General features: G+C 34.1%; 1 protein-coding gene across 5 annotated transcripts in view; it reads right to left on the bottom strand.

Moving 5' to 3' along the window:
• Window positions 1-20,027, bottom strand: part of NRXN3 (neurexin 3) — a 2,051,432-nt gene that overhangs the window by 47,616 nt on the left and 1,983,789 nt on the right. For 4 of the 5 annotated variants that reach the window (XM_031949344.1, XM_031949345.1, XM_031949342.1 and 1 more), the window contains one exon: window positions 14,501-14,579. In XM_031949344.1, coding sequence (XP_031805204.1) covers window positions 14,501-14,579 — 79 coding nt within the window. Of the gene's footprint in view, window positions 1-14,491; window positions 14,580-20,027 lie in introns of all 5 variants that reach the window. The other variant, XM_031949341.1, reaches the window with a different exon arrangement.

Genomic DNA, 20,027 nt, shown 5'->3' on the forward strand with positions numbered 1-20,027 from the left:
CTAGAATTGCCTGTATTTAAAAAGGTATAGGAAAAAAGTATTTTTCTAAACTAAGAGGATAATTGCTTAGAAAGTTACCTATAATTATAACTAATTTTTATATGAAATCAATCTGAAGGATGTTTCTAAATTTTCAGAACTCTTCTTTGACTACTATGCTTATGTGCCAATTTGAAGAAACAGGGTTGGATTTTATGCAATACTTCTCTCCCCAAAGTTCCTAAATCTATATCACAAACCATTGAGATATACTTTGGCAAAGTGATTATACAAAACAGAGAGCAGCCATTTTGTGCCAGATTAGTGCATTTGGGAATACTGAAAGAAAAAGGACAAATAGACTTCAATAGATAATTGGTTAACATGCAGCAAAGTAATCTAACTAAACATAGTTCACTATCTTGAAAATATTACTATATAAATGATTGCTCATTAAAAAATATAATAAGGATTAAAATTTGGGTTGAAGTATATATCTATTCAAAGCTTAACAGTTTAAAAATATTCACTTATTCTATTTCTGCTTGATGAAGAACATGAAACATTTGATGATACATTATTAGTTAAAGTAAAGATGCCTATGAAGAGACTGAAATAGTTTTTAATGAATTTACATGTTCAATGTTAATAACACTGTCTGCTCCACTGTCAAAGACTTCAGCATCAAAATGATAATATTAGTATGAGCCTTAATCCATTTTGGTACAACTTTTGTAAAGCTTAGTGTGGACCAAATCTAAATTCACATTTAGAGTCCATTGATTCTTTGTTATGGCAGTTGATTTCAACTAGTTAACATCTACATTTATATCCTTTCTTCATTTACTAATTTTCCATTACCAATAATTCAACTATGTAAGGATTGACTTGTTTTATTTGGATATCATATTATTTTCTTATTTTTCTTCTTTCCTAGCTTTATGCATATTTTGTTATTTTCCTTAACACCTAGGAAATGATTTGTTACTTTGTAGGAACTGTATGTTGTCTGACTAAAAATTACAGTGTACTTATATCTAAATCTCACTCTCAAAACACCTTCCAAAACCTGAATTCCATAGCAATACTTTTATTTGTCACATCTTAGCTCCCTGTAAGATTTATTGGGACAGCAATATTAAACCTTACTCCTTATAAGATTCCCAAGTTTGTCTTCTTTCCTTTCATTCTAATTAGATGACTTCAGCAAGTACACTGGAAGAGTAAGATAATTTTTCCTATACTCCTGTCAATATCTCAATGTTCTAAGGTGTTAGAAGAGAGGTGGCTTTTCTTCTTGTCAAGCATAAATGCTTATTTTGTACCCTCAATTCTTTCCCTTACAAATTTCATCATGAATTTACAGCTTCTCTACTGACTCATTCCTCTCAGCATAAAAAAGATATACAGGTATTCCTATGTCATTAAAATATAATACCTGCTTTCATACTCTGCTATCCACACAAGGTATCATTATACAACTCTTCAGCCCTTCATTATTCTCTTAAGATTTTTGATAATTTTCATCTTGCTTCCCCCTTTATTTTCTTTTATCTCTCATTTTCTGACTCTTTCCACTTCAATGGCTGCTACCCTAGAGTCTGGAATACAAAACTGTCTAAACTTTCTCCATAACCAGGGAATTAAAATTTAACCAGACTAGGTCTCTAAGTCTCAAACATTTTACTGAAGGAGAAAAATGGTCCCAAGTACATACTGGGCCCTTTGCCACACATACTAACATCCTGCAGCACTTCTCTCTCTTTTCCTGGATTTAGGACCAGCCAGATCACGATTTCCCTTATTCAGTTTTGTTAGCATAGAGTGGGATTACTCTATTGCAAGTTAGTAATTTAATTGGAGTACCTTTTTCCTGTATGTTGGGAGTGCAGTTGCAGGTGAGAGGGGGGTTGTTGAGTGAGTGTATTAGCAGTTAGAGATGAGCCTTTATTTCTTCAGATTTTGACCTTGTTAAATTCGACTTATCTTAGACAGTTGGCATGGCTGGAATTGCTTTGTCTTTTGCCCTTTTTAGAGAGGTTAATGCTGTTGATTATATGACCTAAAAGTACCTTCTCTTCACTGTCAAATTTCTAGAATACCTATATTTAATACCTCTAATTCCTCATCAATCACATGTTCTTCAGATCCTTACCATCTAGTCTTTGTTTCTACTACTCTATTGAAATATTGAAAATATTGAAACTCTACATTAAGGAGTGGGAAAAGGTCTGTACTGGAAAAAGAGGAAAGGGAAGATATAATAGGACAATTCATACCGAGAGGCTCAAAAGATCTCTTATAATTGGGGGAGAAAGGAACGGGGATGAGTATTGTCTGAAGCTTGATCTCATCCGTTTTAGTTCTAAGTGGGGGAATAACTTAATCATTCAATTGGGTATAGAAATTCATTTAATTCTATAAAGAAGTAGGAGATGAAAGAAGAAAAGAAAAGGGAGGGACAGGATAGAAGGAAGGGTAGAAACACTAGGAAAAATGTAAGAGAAGTGGAGAAGGGTTGATAGAAGATAAAGTAGTGGGTAGGGTAGGTTAAAAAACTAGTAAGAGAAGGGGTAGATGTGATAGGAGATAAGGTAGTGAGTGGGGTGGGTAAAAAAAAAAAAAAACCAGCACTAAAGGTAGGGTGGAAAGAGAGAAGAAAAGTACATAGAGGGGAGAAAGGATGGTAGTCATAACTGTTAATGTGAATGGGATGAACTCTCCCATAAAAATGGAAGTAAATAGAAGAGTGGATTAAAAAACAGAATCCTAAAAAAAATATGTATAGAAGAATTGCACCTGTTTAACATATATTGGATTACCTGCTGTTTAGGGGAGGACTAAGGGAATGGAAGGAGAAAAAATTGGAACACAAGGTGTGCCAAGGGTGAATGTTGAAAACTATCTTTGTATATATTTTGAAAATCAAAACTTTTATTTTAAATATATAATAAATAAAAATGATATTCTGGAGAAAAAAAGAAATATGTCTCTCTATCACCATATATGACAAAAATCTTTATGACAAAATCCAAAAACATTTTCCCCCTATCATTCTCCTTGACCTCCCTAGAACAACTTCTAACTCCATTGGCCATCACCTTCTTCATGATATTCAATCCAACTATGGTTTGCTCCATCTCTCTTAAGGTTTTTTTTTTTCCCTTCCTCTCTTCCTTGTGTAATAGTGCCTTTGGAGCATGCTAAAATTGTTTAACATGGAGAGGCCTGGAGGGACTTGCTTGGGGATGCCCATATTCTCCTAATGTGGAGATGATCTTGTCTCCTGCTATGTGGGTGAAGCTTCCTTTGATGGTTGCATAACTGGAACAGGATTCATCTTTAAAGTTGAAAACTACTGAAACTTAGTTGATTGATTTTTTTTCTGGCTTTGCTCTTTCTTGCTATGTTCAGAAGGTGAAGATCACAATTCATTCACAGCACTAGTGCCAGAAACTGAACTTATAAGGAAGAAAGGAACTTCCTCTCCCCACCCCTTCCCTTATTGTTTAGCCCCCTGCTGAGAAATGGGGAGGGGGGGCATTTGTTTCTGTTCTGTGTTTTGTCCTTCTGAAAGTGCTAACAGTGACCCCTACTACACCTAGGAGTTTGAATCAGGGCAACGTTGGGGCTAAGATTACAGACAGGACACCAAGCTAGCAGGGATGCCTAGAGAAGCTTGGGACTTGAGTCTTGACACTTGAAACTAGGACTGTGCTTTATAGAAATTGAGTTTAGCCCTCCTACTTCTTGTGCAATGAGAAAAGGGATTATGTTCCTCATGAGTTAAGGGGTAAGTTTGTATCTTTTTAGAAGCCATTTTAAAAAGCTATTCTAGTAGGGGTTAAATGGACCTAGAGTTCAGGATAACTAGTCCTATATCGGGAGTAGAAGGAAGAACCCTGGGGAAGTGGAAAAAAATCCCATCTATATGGCTTTCCAGACAAGTGAGGGTAATGATAATCAGTGTTATATTTCTTTCCTTTCCTTCACCTTCATAAACTTAAATATGAGTTTCCTATAAGATTATGAATATTTATCTTCTCTATTCTTCTTTAGAATACATTTCTATGACTTCAATTTACCTTCATACAAGTGATTTCCTTCCATAAGTATTGGAGCAGCAATCTAATATTTCTAATACTTCCTGCATATCTGAGTGGATAGTTTGCTGATATAGAAGACTCAACATGACTAAATCTGAAATTCCTCAAATCTTGCCATTCACCCTAACATCCATTTATGAGTAATTTTTGATACCCTCTGGTTCTGGGATCCACAACCAAATAAACTATAATCAAATAAATATTTACACTGCTTTAAGGAAAAGAATGCTATTTGTCCCCTTCTATCTCTACACAAACCATTCTTTTCAATTCCTTAAATTTGTTGTGTCCCCCTTTTAGAATGTAAACTCCTTAAGGGCTTGATTTTATATCACTAGATTTTAGCACAGCACTATTAATAATAATCAACATACATCATTGATTCATTCAATTTTCTCTGAGAGTATTCTTTCTAACTTTAAATGTATCACAGCATATTACCATAATATAGTGTTCTACTTAGAGGTAGTAAGCTTAATAATTTTAAAGTAATAAATACTTTTAAAGTAAGTTGAAATGCCTTTTTCTCTTTTTTCCAATTCAATTTCTATCAAATTGAACTTAACTACTAAATAGGAAATAAAAGTAAAGAAGATAGGCCTACAAGCTGTTTTTTCTTGGATGTTCACATAGATGAAAAGCTTCATGAAAGATACATTCGGGGGGGGGGGGATTCTGGGAAGATGGTAAATTATGTCATTTAATTTTTGCACAAAGAGAATACATTTCTGCCTCAGAAAGAACACAGTCTGGTGAAACACCAAGAATACTTGAGGCAGAATGAAGATCCTCCAGCAACTCAAAGAAAGAACTTAAACCAGAGATTAACTGTGTGAAGAGCAAACACCTCTGGGTTGGTTCCACAAAAATAGCCAGTGGGGCTAGCTGGTTTTGGCTGAAGCCACTTCCTTCAGTGTGGGGTATCGGGAGTTTGAGGCCAGGAAGACTAAGTGGAACCTCTACTGATTAAGAACACCAGGCCTAGCCATGCTACAGGGCAAGAAGGAACCAGCACACCCAGTGAGTTTAGAAGCAGTGGGTCAGGGACACTGCTGGCTGCCAGAACTTGGAGGAGGGTGGAGCTTTTGATTTGGGGTTCTAGGTCAGAGGGAAAAGGAAGTGAAGCTAGAAACAGTATCCCCTACCCCACAGTTAGAGGTACTTACACTGATACTTCTCATTTTTAAAAAATGATCTGATAAAGAAGAAACAATCCAACCATAGAAACTTATGGGAGTAATGAATATTGGGTTTCATCTTCAGAGGAGGACAGTTAAGTAAAAAAAGTTTCTTCTATTCCCAAAGAGTAATATTAAATGGGTCCCTGCCCAGAAATAAATTTTAGAAGAACTCAAAAAAGACTTTAAAAATCAAATGAGAGAGATTAAGGAAAAATAACAAAAAACCATCCAAGAAAAACAAAAACATTATGAAAAAGTTAAACAATTAGAAAAGGAGACACAGAGTCTTAAAGAAGAAAATAATTCTTTGAAATTAGAATTGCACAAGAGGAAGCCAGTGAAGGTATAATTGACCAATAAATAACAAAACAAAATATAAAGAATGAAAAATTAGAAAAGAATGTGAAACATAAGAAAACCAATAGAACTGGAGAAGAGATCAAGAAGAGAAAATATAAGAATAATTGGACTATCTGAAAGTTATGACCAAAAAATAATCTTGACACAATAATGCAAGAAATAACCCAAGAAAATTTTTCTGGAGTGATAGAACATAAAGAAAAATTAGAAATGGGAAAAAAATCTACTAACCTCAGAGAGATCCTTTGTCAAAATACATAGGAATAATATTGCTAAATTTCTAAACCCCCAAATCAAAGAGAACATTTTTCAAAAATAAAGAAACAATTTAAAAATGTTGGAGCTATAATTAGAATTGTACAAGACTTATCAGTAGCCACAATAAAAGACTACAGGTCCTGGAATCATATTTATTAGCAATCAAAAGAACTAGGCCTGCAGCCAAAAATATCATATCTAGCAAAGTTATCCATAATTTTGAATGAAAAAAATGGACATTCAATGAACTTACAGATTTTTAGTACTTTCAACCAAACTCAAACTTAATAGAAACTTTAACATATCAGAGTCAACATCAAAGATTAATTTCAAGGAATTTAACATGAACAAATTATTTTTTACATGGAAATGTATACCATATTGGTTTAAGGTTAATGCCAATAATTGGGTAGCTCAAAAGAAGGATTGGGAAAGAGTTGAGTATGATATGACTCTAAAAAGTAAAACTGTCTAGAAAAAGGTTTTTAAAAAAGGCTTTACAAATGAGGTGCAGAGTAGGAATAGACACAGAAGCAGTGAAGGGGGAGGAGGACTTGTAGTTCTAAAAACCTATTCACATCAGGAATGTATTAAACAGGTAACTATATATATATATTGGAGGGTACTATATTTATATATATACCACAAAAATATAGTACCCTCCAAAATATATAAAGAAATAAGGCAAGAGAGATGAGAGGAGGTAAGAGGATAAGGTGGAAATAAACAAACAAACAAAGATATATTAAAAAACTAAGAGATTTTTTTTATCTAGTTCCTCCCATCCTTTCTCTTGATTCCCTTGATCCTAAGACAATAAGAAGCAGTATTGCACAGCAAAATAGGTAAAAAGAATGTGAAGATAAAAGATGTTGAGTTCAAATACTCTGCTATTTATTATTTGTGGGCAATTAGCCTCTCTGGACCTTGACCTTCTCATTTAACTAACATCAGATTATATGACCTTTTATTTCTAAATACCATCATCCTCAAAAGTCTATTCTCTAATTTCAGTTTATCTTGAGAAAACTTGGTACTATGCTTATAGTTAAGAAGATCATATGCCTAACAGGTTTCTTGTTCTATTTCTTATTGGTCTTCTCTTTTCCTCTTCATTTTTAACAGTGGAAAGAGAAAATACTAATCACTATCATTCAAATGAAAACCTTTTCTTTCTAGAAAATCTGTTAGATTTTCCTTTTAAGAACCACTTTTTAAACCTTTACTCATTTTGACATTATTCCACTAGATCCTGAGTCCTCTATTTCTGTTTTCAGTGTCAGAATCCTAAGCCCCAACCTCCACTGACCTTTATTTGCTTTTTCGTTGTCATATCAAAATTGATCCTACAGTGAAGATAACATCATAGGGTTTCTGTCTGGTTCTGTCACTATTGTCCCAATAATATGCCTTTGGATTATTCATCCAATTGACTTTCTCAACCTTCATGCTCAGAAATTCACATCAAAAATATGATGATTTACATAGGTACTTTGTTTCCACTTCCATCACCAAGATTAGAGATCCTATCCTCAGAACTAAACTTATTGGTCTGCTTTAATGACAGAGAAGAAAACAATCCAGGTTCAAGCTAATTTATGGGCTCTGTGGTGTTCCCATGAGTAAAAAAATTCATTGGACTCAACAAAGTCAAAAAAGTATAATATCCCAAAATTTTCTTGAGGTAATAACAAAGCATTAAAATAATCATTTTTTTTCATTAATGTCTTAATAAACAATTTGAATTTTAGATTAAAATATGCAATATAGATAAATGGAATAGCTCTTCAATATTTTCATATTTTCCTTACCAGTGCTGAAAGAGGCACTACTCTCAGCAAAAGTTGGCATATACCCTTACTTGCATTTTCTGGAAACATCTCTTGTCTGGCGATCTGCTTCTGTGTCTGCAGAAGAACTCTAACTAGAATGTTGTCCATCTTTGAAGAAAGACTTTAAAAAAGTAGCTTTCAGATTAAATTATTTTAATTTTAGGCTTGTTGAACTGATCCAAAATAAGATCAACAAGGGTTTTTGTAAAATTTTCAAATGGAAGCTTTCCTTCTATTGACAAGGCCTAAAATCTCCAAAGATTAGGTTTAGAATTTCAATGAGAAGCCCATTGCCCCTTTGTGGAATCCCTTTAAAAAGCAGAAAGGACAGGGAATGATTAAGAGGGAAAGGGGGAGGAATTCCAAACAACATTTTACAAACAGAGAACAGAATCACAGAACAACACTATAACAGTGGACTACAAGACATAATGACAAGACAGATGGATACACAAAGGAAACACAAACTTGACTATTGCCAAGGAAAATAAAATCAAAAGATAAAATGAAAATTTAAAAAAAGAGACAGAAAAAAAAGGCTGCAAGAGCAGCTCATGGTACTGCCACAATTCATTGAACTAAAACAATTTTCTTCAAAAATGAAATTATAATCAACTCAAAAAAATTCCCAAACTCAAACTATAGACTTGCTGGGATTAGGCTGGATGTGTAACTTTGATGGAACACAAGATGGCATTATCACAGCCCATGCACAGGTGAATGAAGGCCATGGTTAGTTAGTTAGCTACAAACTGTCACTGCATGCCACAAAATGATTTCTGGCTTGTCCAGGAGGAAAAGATACAACAGATATTCTGCATCTGCAATAAAATTCTTTTTATGCCATCTGAAGTTTAGGGGAATGGATGTGTATTTTAGGGAGTAGCTGATTCTGTTATTTTTCCTGATTGGGCTTAATACTTTTATTTTTTCTTTTATGTCAGAAATTGAGGTTGAATTGGAAGTAGTCTGTGCAGACATGGGGGAAGGGAGAAAAAAGAAATAAAGGAAATATAGGGGAAAATAAAAGCAAGGAAAGGAGAGAAAACTTCATTCTTTTATACACAACTTTCTTGGGATTTAAAAATAAATATACAGGGATGTGCTATGGGAAAGGGACTTGACAATAGGATGGCAAGAAAAGATTTTGTTGCCTTAGTTTGATTTGCATATCTATATATCTCTCAGTATTTTAAAAAATACTTGACAGGAGTTACTTTTAGAGAGGTAGAGCAATGATTTTTTAAAATGTCATAATGACTTGAAACACTCAGGATAAAAATTAAAGTAAAAAGAAATTAGAACCACCAAAAATTCATGCGGCACAAGATGAGGTGAAATGACAGAAAATGTTCTTGAAATATATACAATGTATATATCTATTTATATATATACACACAGGAGTGACTATATATTTATAGATATATCTGTATAATTTTTTCTCCCCAACCCTCCCAAGGATAGCTAGAAGATGAAATTTCCCATTTAAAAAAGAAAACAAAAATAAATAAAAATCAACGTGCTTTATTCATCAAGTAATAAAATATCATGCATCTGTTGACATCCACTGATGCTGGGTTAAGAATGAGGGCATGAATTTCTGTGTAAACATATGATTGATGGCAGGGATTATTGTTGATATCTGTCTTATATTATTTAGCTATTGTTATATACTGCATGTATATATAATATATATGTATACATACATATATACACACATAACTCAATTAGGCACAATATTATATCAATACACATACACACAGTATATATAATATATATATTTTAATTTTACTGAGGTAAAAATTTTAAAAATGAATAGAAAGAACAAAGGAAAACCCACAAAACTTCTTAAGAACCACAAAGCATTAGTTGCATGCTCATAGAATATAATAAAGGTTTCTTCTTCTCTATGTTTTTTGGTTTTGATTTTTTTTACCTTTGCAATCAGGAAGTTTTCATGAGTTTAATTTATAACTCTTTTTCAGTTAACTAAAAAATTCCCTAGTCTCAGACCAAGTACTTGTGGACATGCATGAAAGGTACTTTCACACTAGCCCATACACATTGAACAGGATAATACTAGTCTTTCAATTTTAATATGTAATACAGTGTCATGACTTTGGTATGATAGAAATTATTATTTTTCCTACAATATGTCAGGGTAATTATTTGAGAGTCCTTACATATTTTCTTATATGGTATTTGGCGGTCAATCCTTTTCACCAAGCTTTCAGTGAGAAGGCCGGATGAGGTAGTACTCTGAATTTATAAATGATACCCATAGAAGCCTCTACTATTGAAAATGCTGTTCAAAATTGATAGTGACTAATTATTGAATACAGAAAATTTGAACAGGTATATCTAATGGAATTGGAGCATGTTTTTCATAAACCACTTCCTGTGGAAGTGATCCAATTTATTACTCTATAAAATATTTATGTCTTTGTAAACAAATTTCATCAACTTGCTAATGCTCGTAAGTAATTTGATGCAGTGTGCCATTTGACAAATACTTCTATTCATTTTGGACATACAGAATTTAAGATAGCACAAGGGATTAAATCCAGGTGAAATATCTAATAGGCAGTTAGTAGAAATCAAATGAGAAAATAGGGCTAGATATACAGAGTATCTCAAAAAAGTCAGTACAGTTTGAGGTTATTACAACTATGGTTATGAAGACTTTTGGGATATATTATATAGATTTCAGTAATCTGAATTGAATGGGAAATAAAATTAATAAAAATAATTTCTGTGGTTGTTTAGTCTGTCAGTTGAATCCAACACTTCATAAGCCCTTTTGGCAAAGATACTTGAGTGGTTTGCCATTTCCTTCTCCAGCTTATTTGAGAGATGAGAAACCTAAGGTAAATAGAGATAAGGGACTTTTCCAGGGTCACATAGTTAGTAGATATATATGGCCATATTGACATTCAGGTCTTCCTGACTCTAGGCCTAACATGTTACCCATTGAACTACCTAGCTGCTCCCCAGGATACTAATAATTCTTAATATTTAGATTGGGCGTTAGCATTTTGTTTTTTTTTTTGTTGTTGTTATAGGCCCCTTTGGCAACTTATGATAGTCCATGCCTCCCTCTTTTCAAAATAATATTTTTAAATGCATACTATAAAACACAGAATTATAAAGAAAACCAAATTTACTGAAATAGTTATCAAAATATTTTTTAAAAAAACAACTTCATAGAACCCAGCTTAAGAACTTCTCTTCAGATCTTTACAATTTCCTAACAGACTCACCAATGCTCTTATAATCATAAGTATCAGGTACATATTTTATATTGGTTCAGTGAGGTCCAGAAAACATAAAAAAAGGTGAGGATTAGAAAAAAAGGGGAGAATTTGTAAGATTCAGCTAGGCTAATCCAAATCTTAAACTGTCCCCGAAATGACCCAACCTAAGCTTTAAAAGTGTGTCCATAATTATGTTACAAAAATGATTTCTGTTGAAAAGAGGCATCTAACACAAGCCCAGAAATTGTAAAAATCACTTTTGCTTAAAGGTCAGTAAACTGAAATACTAGTTACATTTCTAGGAAGTAGTTAAGTGGCTCACTCAGTTGCCTAGGTCTGGAGTCAGTTCAAATGTGACTCACACACTTATTAGCTGTGTGATCCTGGGTAAGTCATGTAATCTCTGTCTTACGCCCTTGGGGGGGGGGGGGGAAGGCAAATCACTCCAACATCTTTACCAGGAATACCTATAAACTGGGTTGTTCACGGGCTCATGAAGAGTTGGATATGACTGAACAACAAGAAGTACCTTTCTATTGATACTAATATATATGCTAAAGTATTTTTTTTTAATTCCAAACACTAGTTCTTTTGTCATAGTAATTCAAATCTTGATTGTTTTGCTTATTTCCTGCATGACTTTGAATAAGATTTTTATTATTCCTTTGCTTTGATTGCTTCATTTGTTAAATAAAGGCATTGGACTAGACTGTCTCTAAGGACTTTTCTAGTTCTAGGTCTATAATGCTAGGACCTGATGGCTTTTGTTCCACTGTGAACAAGGAAAACAATGGAGTAATGCTTTATTTCATGTCAGCACTTACAGAAGACAAACTTCAAAGGAATCTGTCATACAGTTGAGATTCAAAAGAGACCTCAAAAGGTTGGGATTTCAAATCAATTGGTGTCACCAGGTATCTCAAAAGAATTTGCAGACTTGAATCCCTCTCCAAGTCAAGAGGCAAAGTTTATTATAATTGAAACAGTAATTGAAGAGATCTAAGTTCCAAAAGAATTTAGCAAAGAATGAGGAGCAAGAAGATAATTTTATAGGAAAGTTAAGAGACCAGAGCTTTATATTATTTATTTGCTAGCATTTAGCATAGAATGCAGTATTACCACCAGCATTTAATAAATGTTTGTTGAATTGAATTGAACAGCAATCTTCTTTGTCATATATTCTACAATAATGGTTCCTTAACAAGTGATACTTTGGGGTTGGAAGTGGTATCAATGAATTTAGATGAGAAAATGTTATTTTTTAGTTTCAGCAATCTCAAATTACAATTTAACATTAGTAATTAATGTAAGCAATAAAACATTATTTTGAGAAGGGGGTACATGGGATTGACAAAATGGTTCACACCCCCACCACACTCCCCAAATTAAAATTCTCTGTTAAATAAGGAATCATACATTTTCTGTTTGAAAGTTTCCAATGACTGAGAGAACACACTACTTTAATGCCTTTAAAAGTACGGCATACTGCTTTTAATATGTGTGTGTGTGTGTGTGTGTGTATACACACACACACACACACACACACACACACACACACACATCTTAAGTCAGGAATTATGTATCTGCAATTTCTTCTCATTAGGTTTTAATTTTTCACTATGGTGTCAATCCAATTCATTCCATGAACTTCACGGAAGCCTGTTGCTTTTATTCAATAATTAACAACATATTTAACAATGCATATTGATATAGGGAATAGAAAACTTAGAAATAAATTAGGATTTTTTTTATAAAAGTCATACCAAACCCTAATTTAAGGAAACTTATTAACTTAGTCTTGGATGGACAGTGTTCTAGTAAAGAAGCAAATTGGACAAAGGTGCTTTTAAATTTTCTATCACCCCAAAGACATATTTATATGTCTCTGTGTATGTAATACATTATGATGATTGCTTTTTTATTAAGAACTCAAGAATTATCTGAAACCCAATGACATTTCATTTGGTTAAATAATACTAACCTACACCAAGCCACAATTAGCAATTGATAGTAGCCTAATGATAAGCAGTTAGTTTGCCTACTAGAATTCTATTCACTTCCTACTGTTTACTAAGTGTGAATGCATTTTAGAGTCTATTCATGATGATTGTTAAACTCTGTATTAGGCCCTTCAATTTTCAGCTAACATTAGAATATGTGCATTAGCAGGATGTTAAGCCATAGTGCAAACCAACTTTCCACTGAAAAATCTGGACTTTTGAAATATAGCAGTAAAAAGAAGAAATACTATGTTTTCATCATTCCTAAAGTAGCTTCCTCATCTCAGATAAAGTTCAGTAAATCATGGAACTTCCTGGCCACAAAGGCTTTTTGCAAACAATCAAGTGGTTCTTTTCTATCAAGTTAGATCACAGCAAAACATTATGGCAATGAGAAGTTGGCAAGTTTGAATATACTGGCCTTAAGTGGGTTTTTATTTGTCTTTTTTTTTTTTTGCATGAAACTGAAAATTCTCATGAAGTTACTAACATAATATTTTAATGGTTTGTGGCTTCTTTAAAGGAAAGAAAACAAACTAGAAATATAACTAAACATGAAAGAAACAACTAGAAACACAAAACACTATTCATTGAACCCTTTGAAAAAATAAGATTCTAACCCAACTCTATTTTTTATTTTATTTAATGTACACAGAAATTCGATGATATCTGTTCTCTATTATATCTATAAATACTTAACTTATGGCAAATCTCAAAAAAGGAAGACTTGTAAAAGTCTACAATTAAAGTAACTGCACTGCAGTTGTCTGCTGGACATCATATGATACATAGCTTATTATAAAGAATCAAATCATCAAAATGTATCTGGATCTAAATGGGAAACAAAGTCCTTGGCTTACAATAGCCAAAGTTTTATTGGCTCCCACATGATACATTTTGCAGCATCCCAGAAGATACCATGGCATGGCTCAGTACTAATTTTTACATTTGCTATTCGTTGAAACACAACTTCTCTAGATACATAGAAGAGAATCACATAAATATATTATTATGTGACTACAAATTAAATCCCATGGACAACATTTTTTCTGACAAAATTATTCTGAAAAGAACAATCCATGAGAATTAAATAATATTTGCCATGTATTATGACTTCACTCTAATTTTCTTTTAATTTCCATTTTAATATATACTTGTCCTCTCTCTCCACAAGTATTGCTTTTTCAAATGGCTACTTGTAAAAATAGTTAATTATAATAATATTTGTTACTTGTGAATCTGAAAGGGATCTGGTTGTAGGAAGTTGGGCTTTCTACCAGATATGATTTCCATTATTTATCAAAGGTCTTAATTTCAGTTTCTAATGTGATTATCACTCATCCCATGGAATCGGATGCTTTTAAGAAATTAAAGTTATATTTACATATGTATTCTTAGACATATATATGCATCGAATACACACATATACACATTTAATATATACACACATGTATAAATTCACACATATGTATATATTGTATTTTGCAAATAAAAATAGTATGCAAGCAAAACAAGACTGACCTGACCTACCTGTACTAGGTTCACATTCAACAAAGTCTTCATCATCACTGGAACATTCAGCAGATGAAACAAGATCATCTGATGTTGGCTACTCAAATCAAAGAAAGAAAAAGAGAAAGAAAAGAAAAAGAAAGGTAAGAAAACAGTATAAACAGACATATAAAGTCTAATCCTATGTATTAGGATAGAATCTTTGGAATATTTAGTAGCAGTCAATGACTTTCAATTTTGGCAAACCAGGTGTACATTCCATGTCTTGATAAGTGGTCCTGACACAGTAGACAGACTGGAACTATGTTTCCCTCTGGCAGGGAGGCCTTTGAGAAAGACAGCTGTAATTGTGGGAGCTAACTATTAAATTTTCAGTGTGAGAATTTACATCTCAGAAATCAGTAATCACTACATACCACAGATTAATTTATTGTTTTGTTGGATTCTAGCCTTAAGAAAGTGTTAATATGATAGATTAAAATGAACAGTGTGTATGTATACTTCTCCTCCACTCCTTCCCATCCCCTCCCTCCAGTTATTAAACATTTACTGGCATACTCCTGTATTGCTTTGTATTGTTGCTTGTGCTCAACAGGAATATAGCAGAAGGCTCAAGGAATTACCATCACCGGACTGGAGGCCTGATGACTTTAGGCTAATAATGACCAAAATAATTGCCATATATAGAGCACATTAAGGTTTGCAAAGGGCTTTATAGTCATTAACTCATAGCATATAATTCTCACACCAACTTGGCTTTAACCTCTATTCTACCTTTGATAAATATTTGTTCAATTAAATTGAATTCATGACCTAGCTCCAGCCTCCCTTCCCAAACTTACATTACATCCTTCCACATACTCTATAGTCTAGCCAAACTGTTCTGCTTTACTGTTATTACCATATAACATTCCATCTCTATCCCCTTCTTTTAGAAACTCATTCGGAATATTTTCCTGTCTTATTTCTACCTCTTAGAACTTTTACTTTTCTTCAAAGCTTGAGCTCAAACATTCTCTTCTACATGAGGTCTTCCCTGATCACCCATTTGCTAGTTCCTTCCTCCCCCATCAAAATTTTGTACTTTAAAATTCATTTTACATATATATTATATGTACATATATGCATACATAAATAGATATGTATTGTCTGCACGAATGGAATATAAGTTTCTTGAGGTAACAGGTTATTTTTTTTCTTTATATCCCATGAACCAAGCACAAATGGCACATAATAGGTACTTAATAAAACTTGTTGATTGATTGCTTAAATTAGCATCAAACACCTGTGCTCACTGTGCTCTGTGGTAGAGACAGAGTGGAAATAGCACAAATTCTTCCTCTTCCTGGGGTATTCATTGAGGAATATGACACATACATGAACAACTATAATAAAATATGACATGTGGTACACTTATGAGAGGCACAGAATGCATTGTGAAGAATGTGTGGAGGAGAGAAAAATAGAAAGATTAAATGAGGAACTGGCATAAGTTCATCAGAAAATTTAGGGAATTCAGTCATTTGAGAATCAGATGGGCAGCCAGAGAGCATGGTTACTGAAGGATGAATCATGAGAGAGTTAATCCAACTCAAAAATACTCCTTGGAATATTCCTGTATTTCAGTGCAAGTTAAAGACCATCCAGGGCAAATAATGTGTGTGTGTGTGTGTGTGTGTGTGTGTATGTGTTGGCATAATTAATGAACAGTGTCTATCACAGTCTGCTAGCAGAAAGCTCCCCAGAAACAACTCCTTCATGTAATTGCTGCAATTAGCTGAATTAGGAAGGTGGACCAATAGGGAAATTCTGTGGCAGTCCCTAGACACAGGTTAGATTATTCCTGAAGAGGTCACAAAGCTACTTTTCTTTGTTATTTTCTGTGATGACCGCGCTAGTACCCAGGATACCCCAGAATGAGCCAGAGTCAGGATAAGCAAAAGTCCTTAGTCTTTATTCGTAGTCTTTAGATGCAGGATTGAACAGGATGGAAGCAGAATCTCCACAACCTCCTTCTTCCTTGTCCACTGCCAAAGTGACCCTGGCTAGTCTTACTTCACCCCCTAGTCCCTCCTACAATCCTCTGTATACACCGATCATTGAGCCAGCACAGGAGAGTGGGAAGGGCTGTTTTCCAAGCATATGCCCATAGAGTATTGTCCACTTGGTAGTTAGCCTCAAGTGCTTGGCTGCCCTGACCTCAGTGCATTGCCTCAAAAGTTTCAGCCCTCTACAATTTTCAGCTGTATCCTCTTCTCCAACCCTATACCTTGCTGCAAAATGCCACTGTTGGAGCCATAGTATTAAGAATACTGATGGGGGGCAGCTAGATGGTGCAGTAGATAGAGCCCCAGGCCTGAAGACAGGAGGACCTGAATTCAAATCTGGCCTCAGACACTTAACACTTTCTAGCTGCATGACCCTGGGCAAGTCACTTAACCCCAATTGCCTGAGCAAAAAAATAATACTGATGGGAGAAATATATGAGACTATGGAGAGCACATCAACAAAACTTCTTGCGGTAGCTTGCAGGAGCCCTGTTCAGCATGTCATTTCGTAGCACTTGTCCCCATATCCAATTCTATCCACTACCCCTTTAATGCATTATTGAAGTATTAATTGTTATATTAATATATTAATTCACCTGCTGATTTAACCACTTCCAGCTGCCAAAAATCATGCATCTATATTTCAAATAGAAAACACTCTCTAACGTGGTTTCAGTATGTTCGCTATTTCCAGGAAAGAAATATCCATTGTGGGTGCATTTGTCAGGAGTATTATTGTCAAGAGCAACTCAGAACAGTGGAATAACCTCATCTGATCCCTAACTCCATTCACTTCATAGGGGAGGAGGAGTGCCCAGTCACAGTACTGGCTCACTTCATACCTGGCAGAGTGAGGCTTCAAGTCTTGTTCCTCCTTGAGGTTAGTAAAAACAACATTTTTCAAAAGTGATTCATTAATTAATCACTCGGATTTGTTTGTCAGTCACTGGAGCTGTGGCAATTTGCAGTTAATATTTTGGGGTAGAGAAATGTTATGTTTTCATGTTTATGTTTTATTGAATGCCCTTTATCTCTAAAAATAGTCTTAAAAAGACTTTCCAATTATAATGTGAGCTTCTCGAGGGCAAGGATCACATCTTGAATCTCTCTTTGGTATCATCAATATTTAGCACAATGTCTGGCACATAGGAAGAGCTTATTCAATGCTTTGTGACTGATTAAATGTGCTCAAACCAGTGATTTCAGTGGGGAAAGGGACTAAGATAAATCAGAACAAAATAATAGCTAATCACAAAAAAGGCAGAAATCTCAATATGTCTTGAACTTTAGGTATGCCTTAAGCCACTCAAACTCATCATGACCCAAAGAAACTTATCTTCCCCCAAATTTTCAATACAGGATGCATTTTTTAACAATAACGAAGTGCAAAGTAGCTTGAGAGGAGTTGAGAACACAAAAATAAAAACAAAACAAGTCTTTCCCTCGAGGAATCGGTATTCTAGCTGGGGAGGAGAGAATAGTGAGGATATACCAGATACATATAAAATTAAACACAAAGCATATAAAATAAATGCATTAAATACAAAATAATTACTGTTGTGAAATCATAGGATTGTACATCTGGAACATAATGAAAATTGAAGGGATATTTTAGTCTTACTTCTTTTATAGAGAAGGAAACTGAGGATGAAGAATGTTATCCAGATCTCAGGTAAATGTGTCAGAGAAAGGAATTGAGCTCAAGTCCTCTGATAGTACTCTTTCCCAAGTGTAACATATCTATTCTGTACTATAATCCTTGAGACAGCTAGATAGTACAATAGTTAGATTGTTGAGCCTGAAATCAAAAAGACTCATCTTGAGTTCAAATCTGGTCCCAGAGCCTTACTACTTGTGTGACCCTGGGAAATTGCTTAACCTCATTTGCCAAAGTTTCTTCATTTATAAAATGAACTGGAGAAGGGAATGGAAATCCACTCTAATATCTTTGCCAAAAAAACCTGAACGTGGTCACCAAGAGTCAGACACCACTGATATGGATAAATAATAATTATACCACCATCCTCCAGGAAATAATTTCACAACCTGTGAACATGATACTTACTTTGTCCTTCTCTTTCAATCCCCATATCTAATCAATGGCCAAATCTTGTTGATTTTATTTCCACAGTCTGTCGCATTCTTTCCCCTTTTCTCCAATTATTGGTCATAACCTTAGTACAGACCTTCAACACCTCTTGTCTCAATAGCCTCCTAATTGCTCTGTTTCTCAGTCTCTACACTCTGAAACCCATTCTTCATGCAGCTTATGAACCTTAAGTCTGGCCAAGCTATTATTCCCTTTATGAATCTTGTTGGTGTTCTCTTGCTTCTGGGGGAAAAGATAGAGATTCTTCAGCTAAATGTTTAAAAATCTTCACATGTATTATTTTTCTTCAGTCCTATTCTTTTCCAGTCACTCTATGTTTTACACAAACTATCCTATTTCTCGTGCCCTGAATTTGACATTCCAATTTCCTACACTGTGCTTTTATAAAGGTTGTTTCTCATTCTTGGAGTGCAATTCCTCATCATCTCTTTATTTAGAATTCTTAGTTTTCTTTAAAGATCAGTTTAAGTACTGCCTCCAAGAAAGATACCTTTCCTGATTTTCCTAGTTGTTTGTGCCCACCCCAAATTATTATTTTTTAAGGAGGGTAGGCACTGATTCATGCTTGTCTTTGTTTCTCCAGTGCTTGGCACAAAGTGGGCATTTAATAAATATTTGTTGAATTAAAATTAGATTGGATTGAGCTTGGCTATCTGTAATTTTTTTTTGCTTTTTGATAAATAAGTGTGTAACCAATGTACAACAGACTTATTTTTCACCATAGTTTTAGTCTATTGACATTTAAACAAATCTGGAATCTTGACTGAAAGTTTAACTAAATTCGAGACTTGGCAAGTTTTATCAACTTGGAAAGATTTTGAGCCTGGGTCTTCTAATTGAATATTCTGCTATTCTAAAAGCAATCTAAAAATGTTTGCTATGTTCATCTTCAGGTAGGTCATAGGATAGTGAGGTTTCTTATTTGGCCATAGTATAAGCAGCAGAGAAGTCATGGGATTGATTGTGATCATTGATGAATTAAGTACTTATATTGGCTAAATAGCATATTGAACCATCAAGGATTATTTATTATATGATTTTAATTAATGACTGTGAAACTGAGAGTTAATTAACAAGTTTTAAGAGTAAATTGAGCCCATCTATAACTTCAATTAATCTGAACTATTTTAAATGTCCTCTTTGTTGACTTGGCTTGTCCTAAATGAGTTCATGAGGACTAATGTGACCAGTGGTTTCCCAAAGACCACCCAAAGCCAATATGATGATTAGAGCATGGAGGTCTACTTGTTTATAGAATATTTAGAGTAATGATTCCCATTTAATTGTTACCTAATTAAGCATTTTTTAAAGGAAAAAAAAGACCAGTTTACAGACAGTTCCTTTTATTTACTTAGGTATTCTTTCCCCTCATTCCCCCCCCCCAAAA

This window comes from Sarcophilus harrisii, chromosome 2, assembly GCF_902635505.1.
Source record: "Sarcophilus harrisii chromosome 2, mSarHar1.11, whole genome shotgun sequence".
Taxonomy (NCBI): Eukaryota; Metazoa; Chordata; class Mammalia; order Dasyuromorphia; family Dasyuridae; genus Sarcophilus; species Sarcophilus harrisii.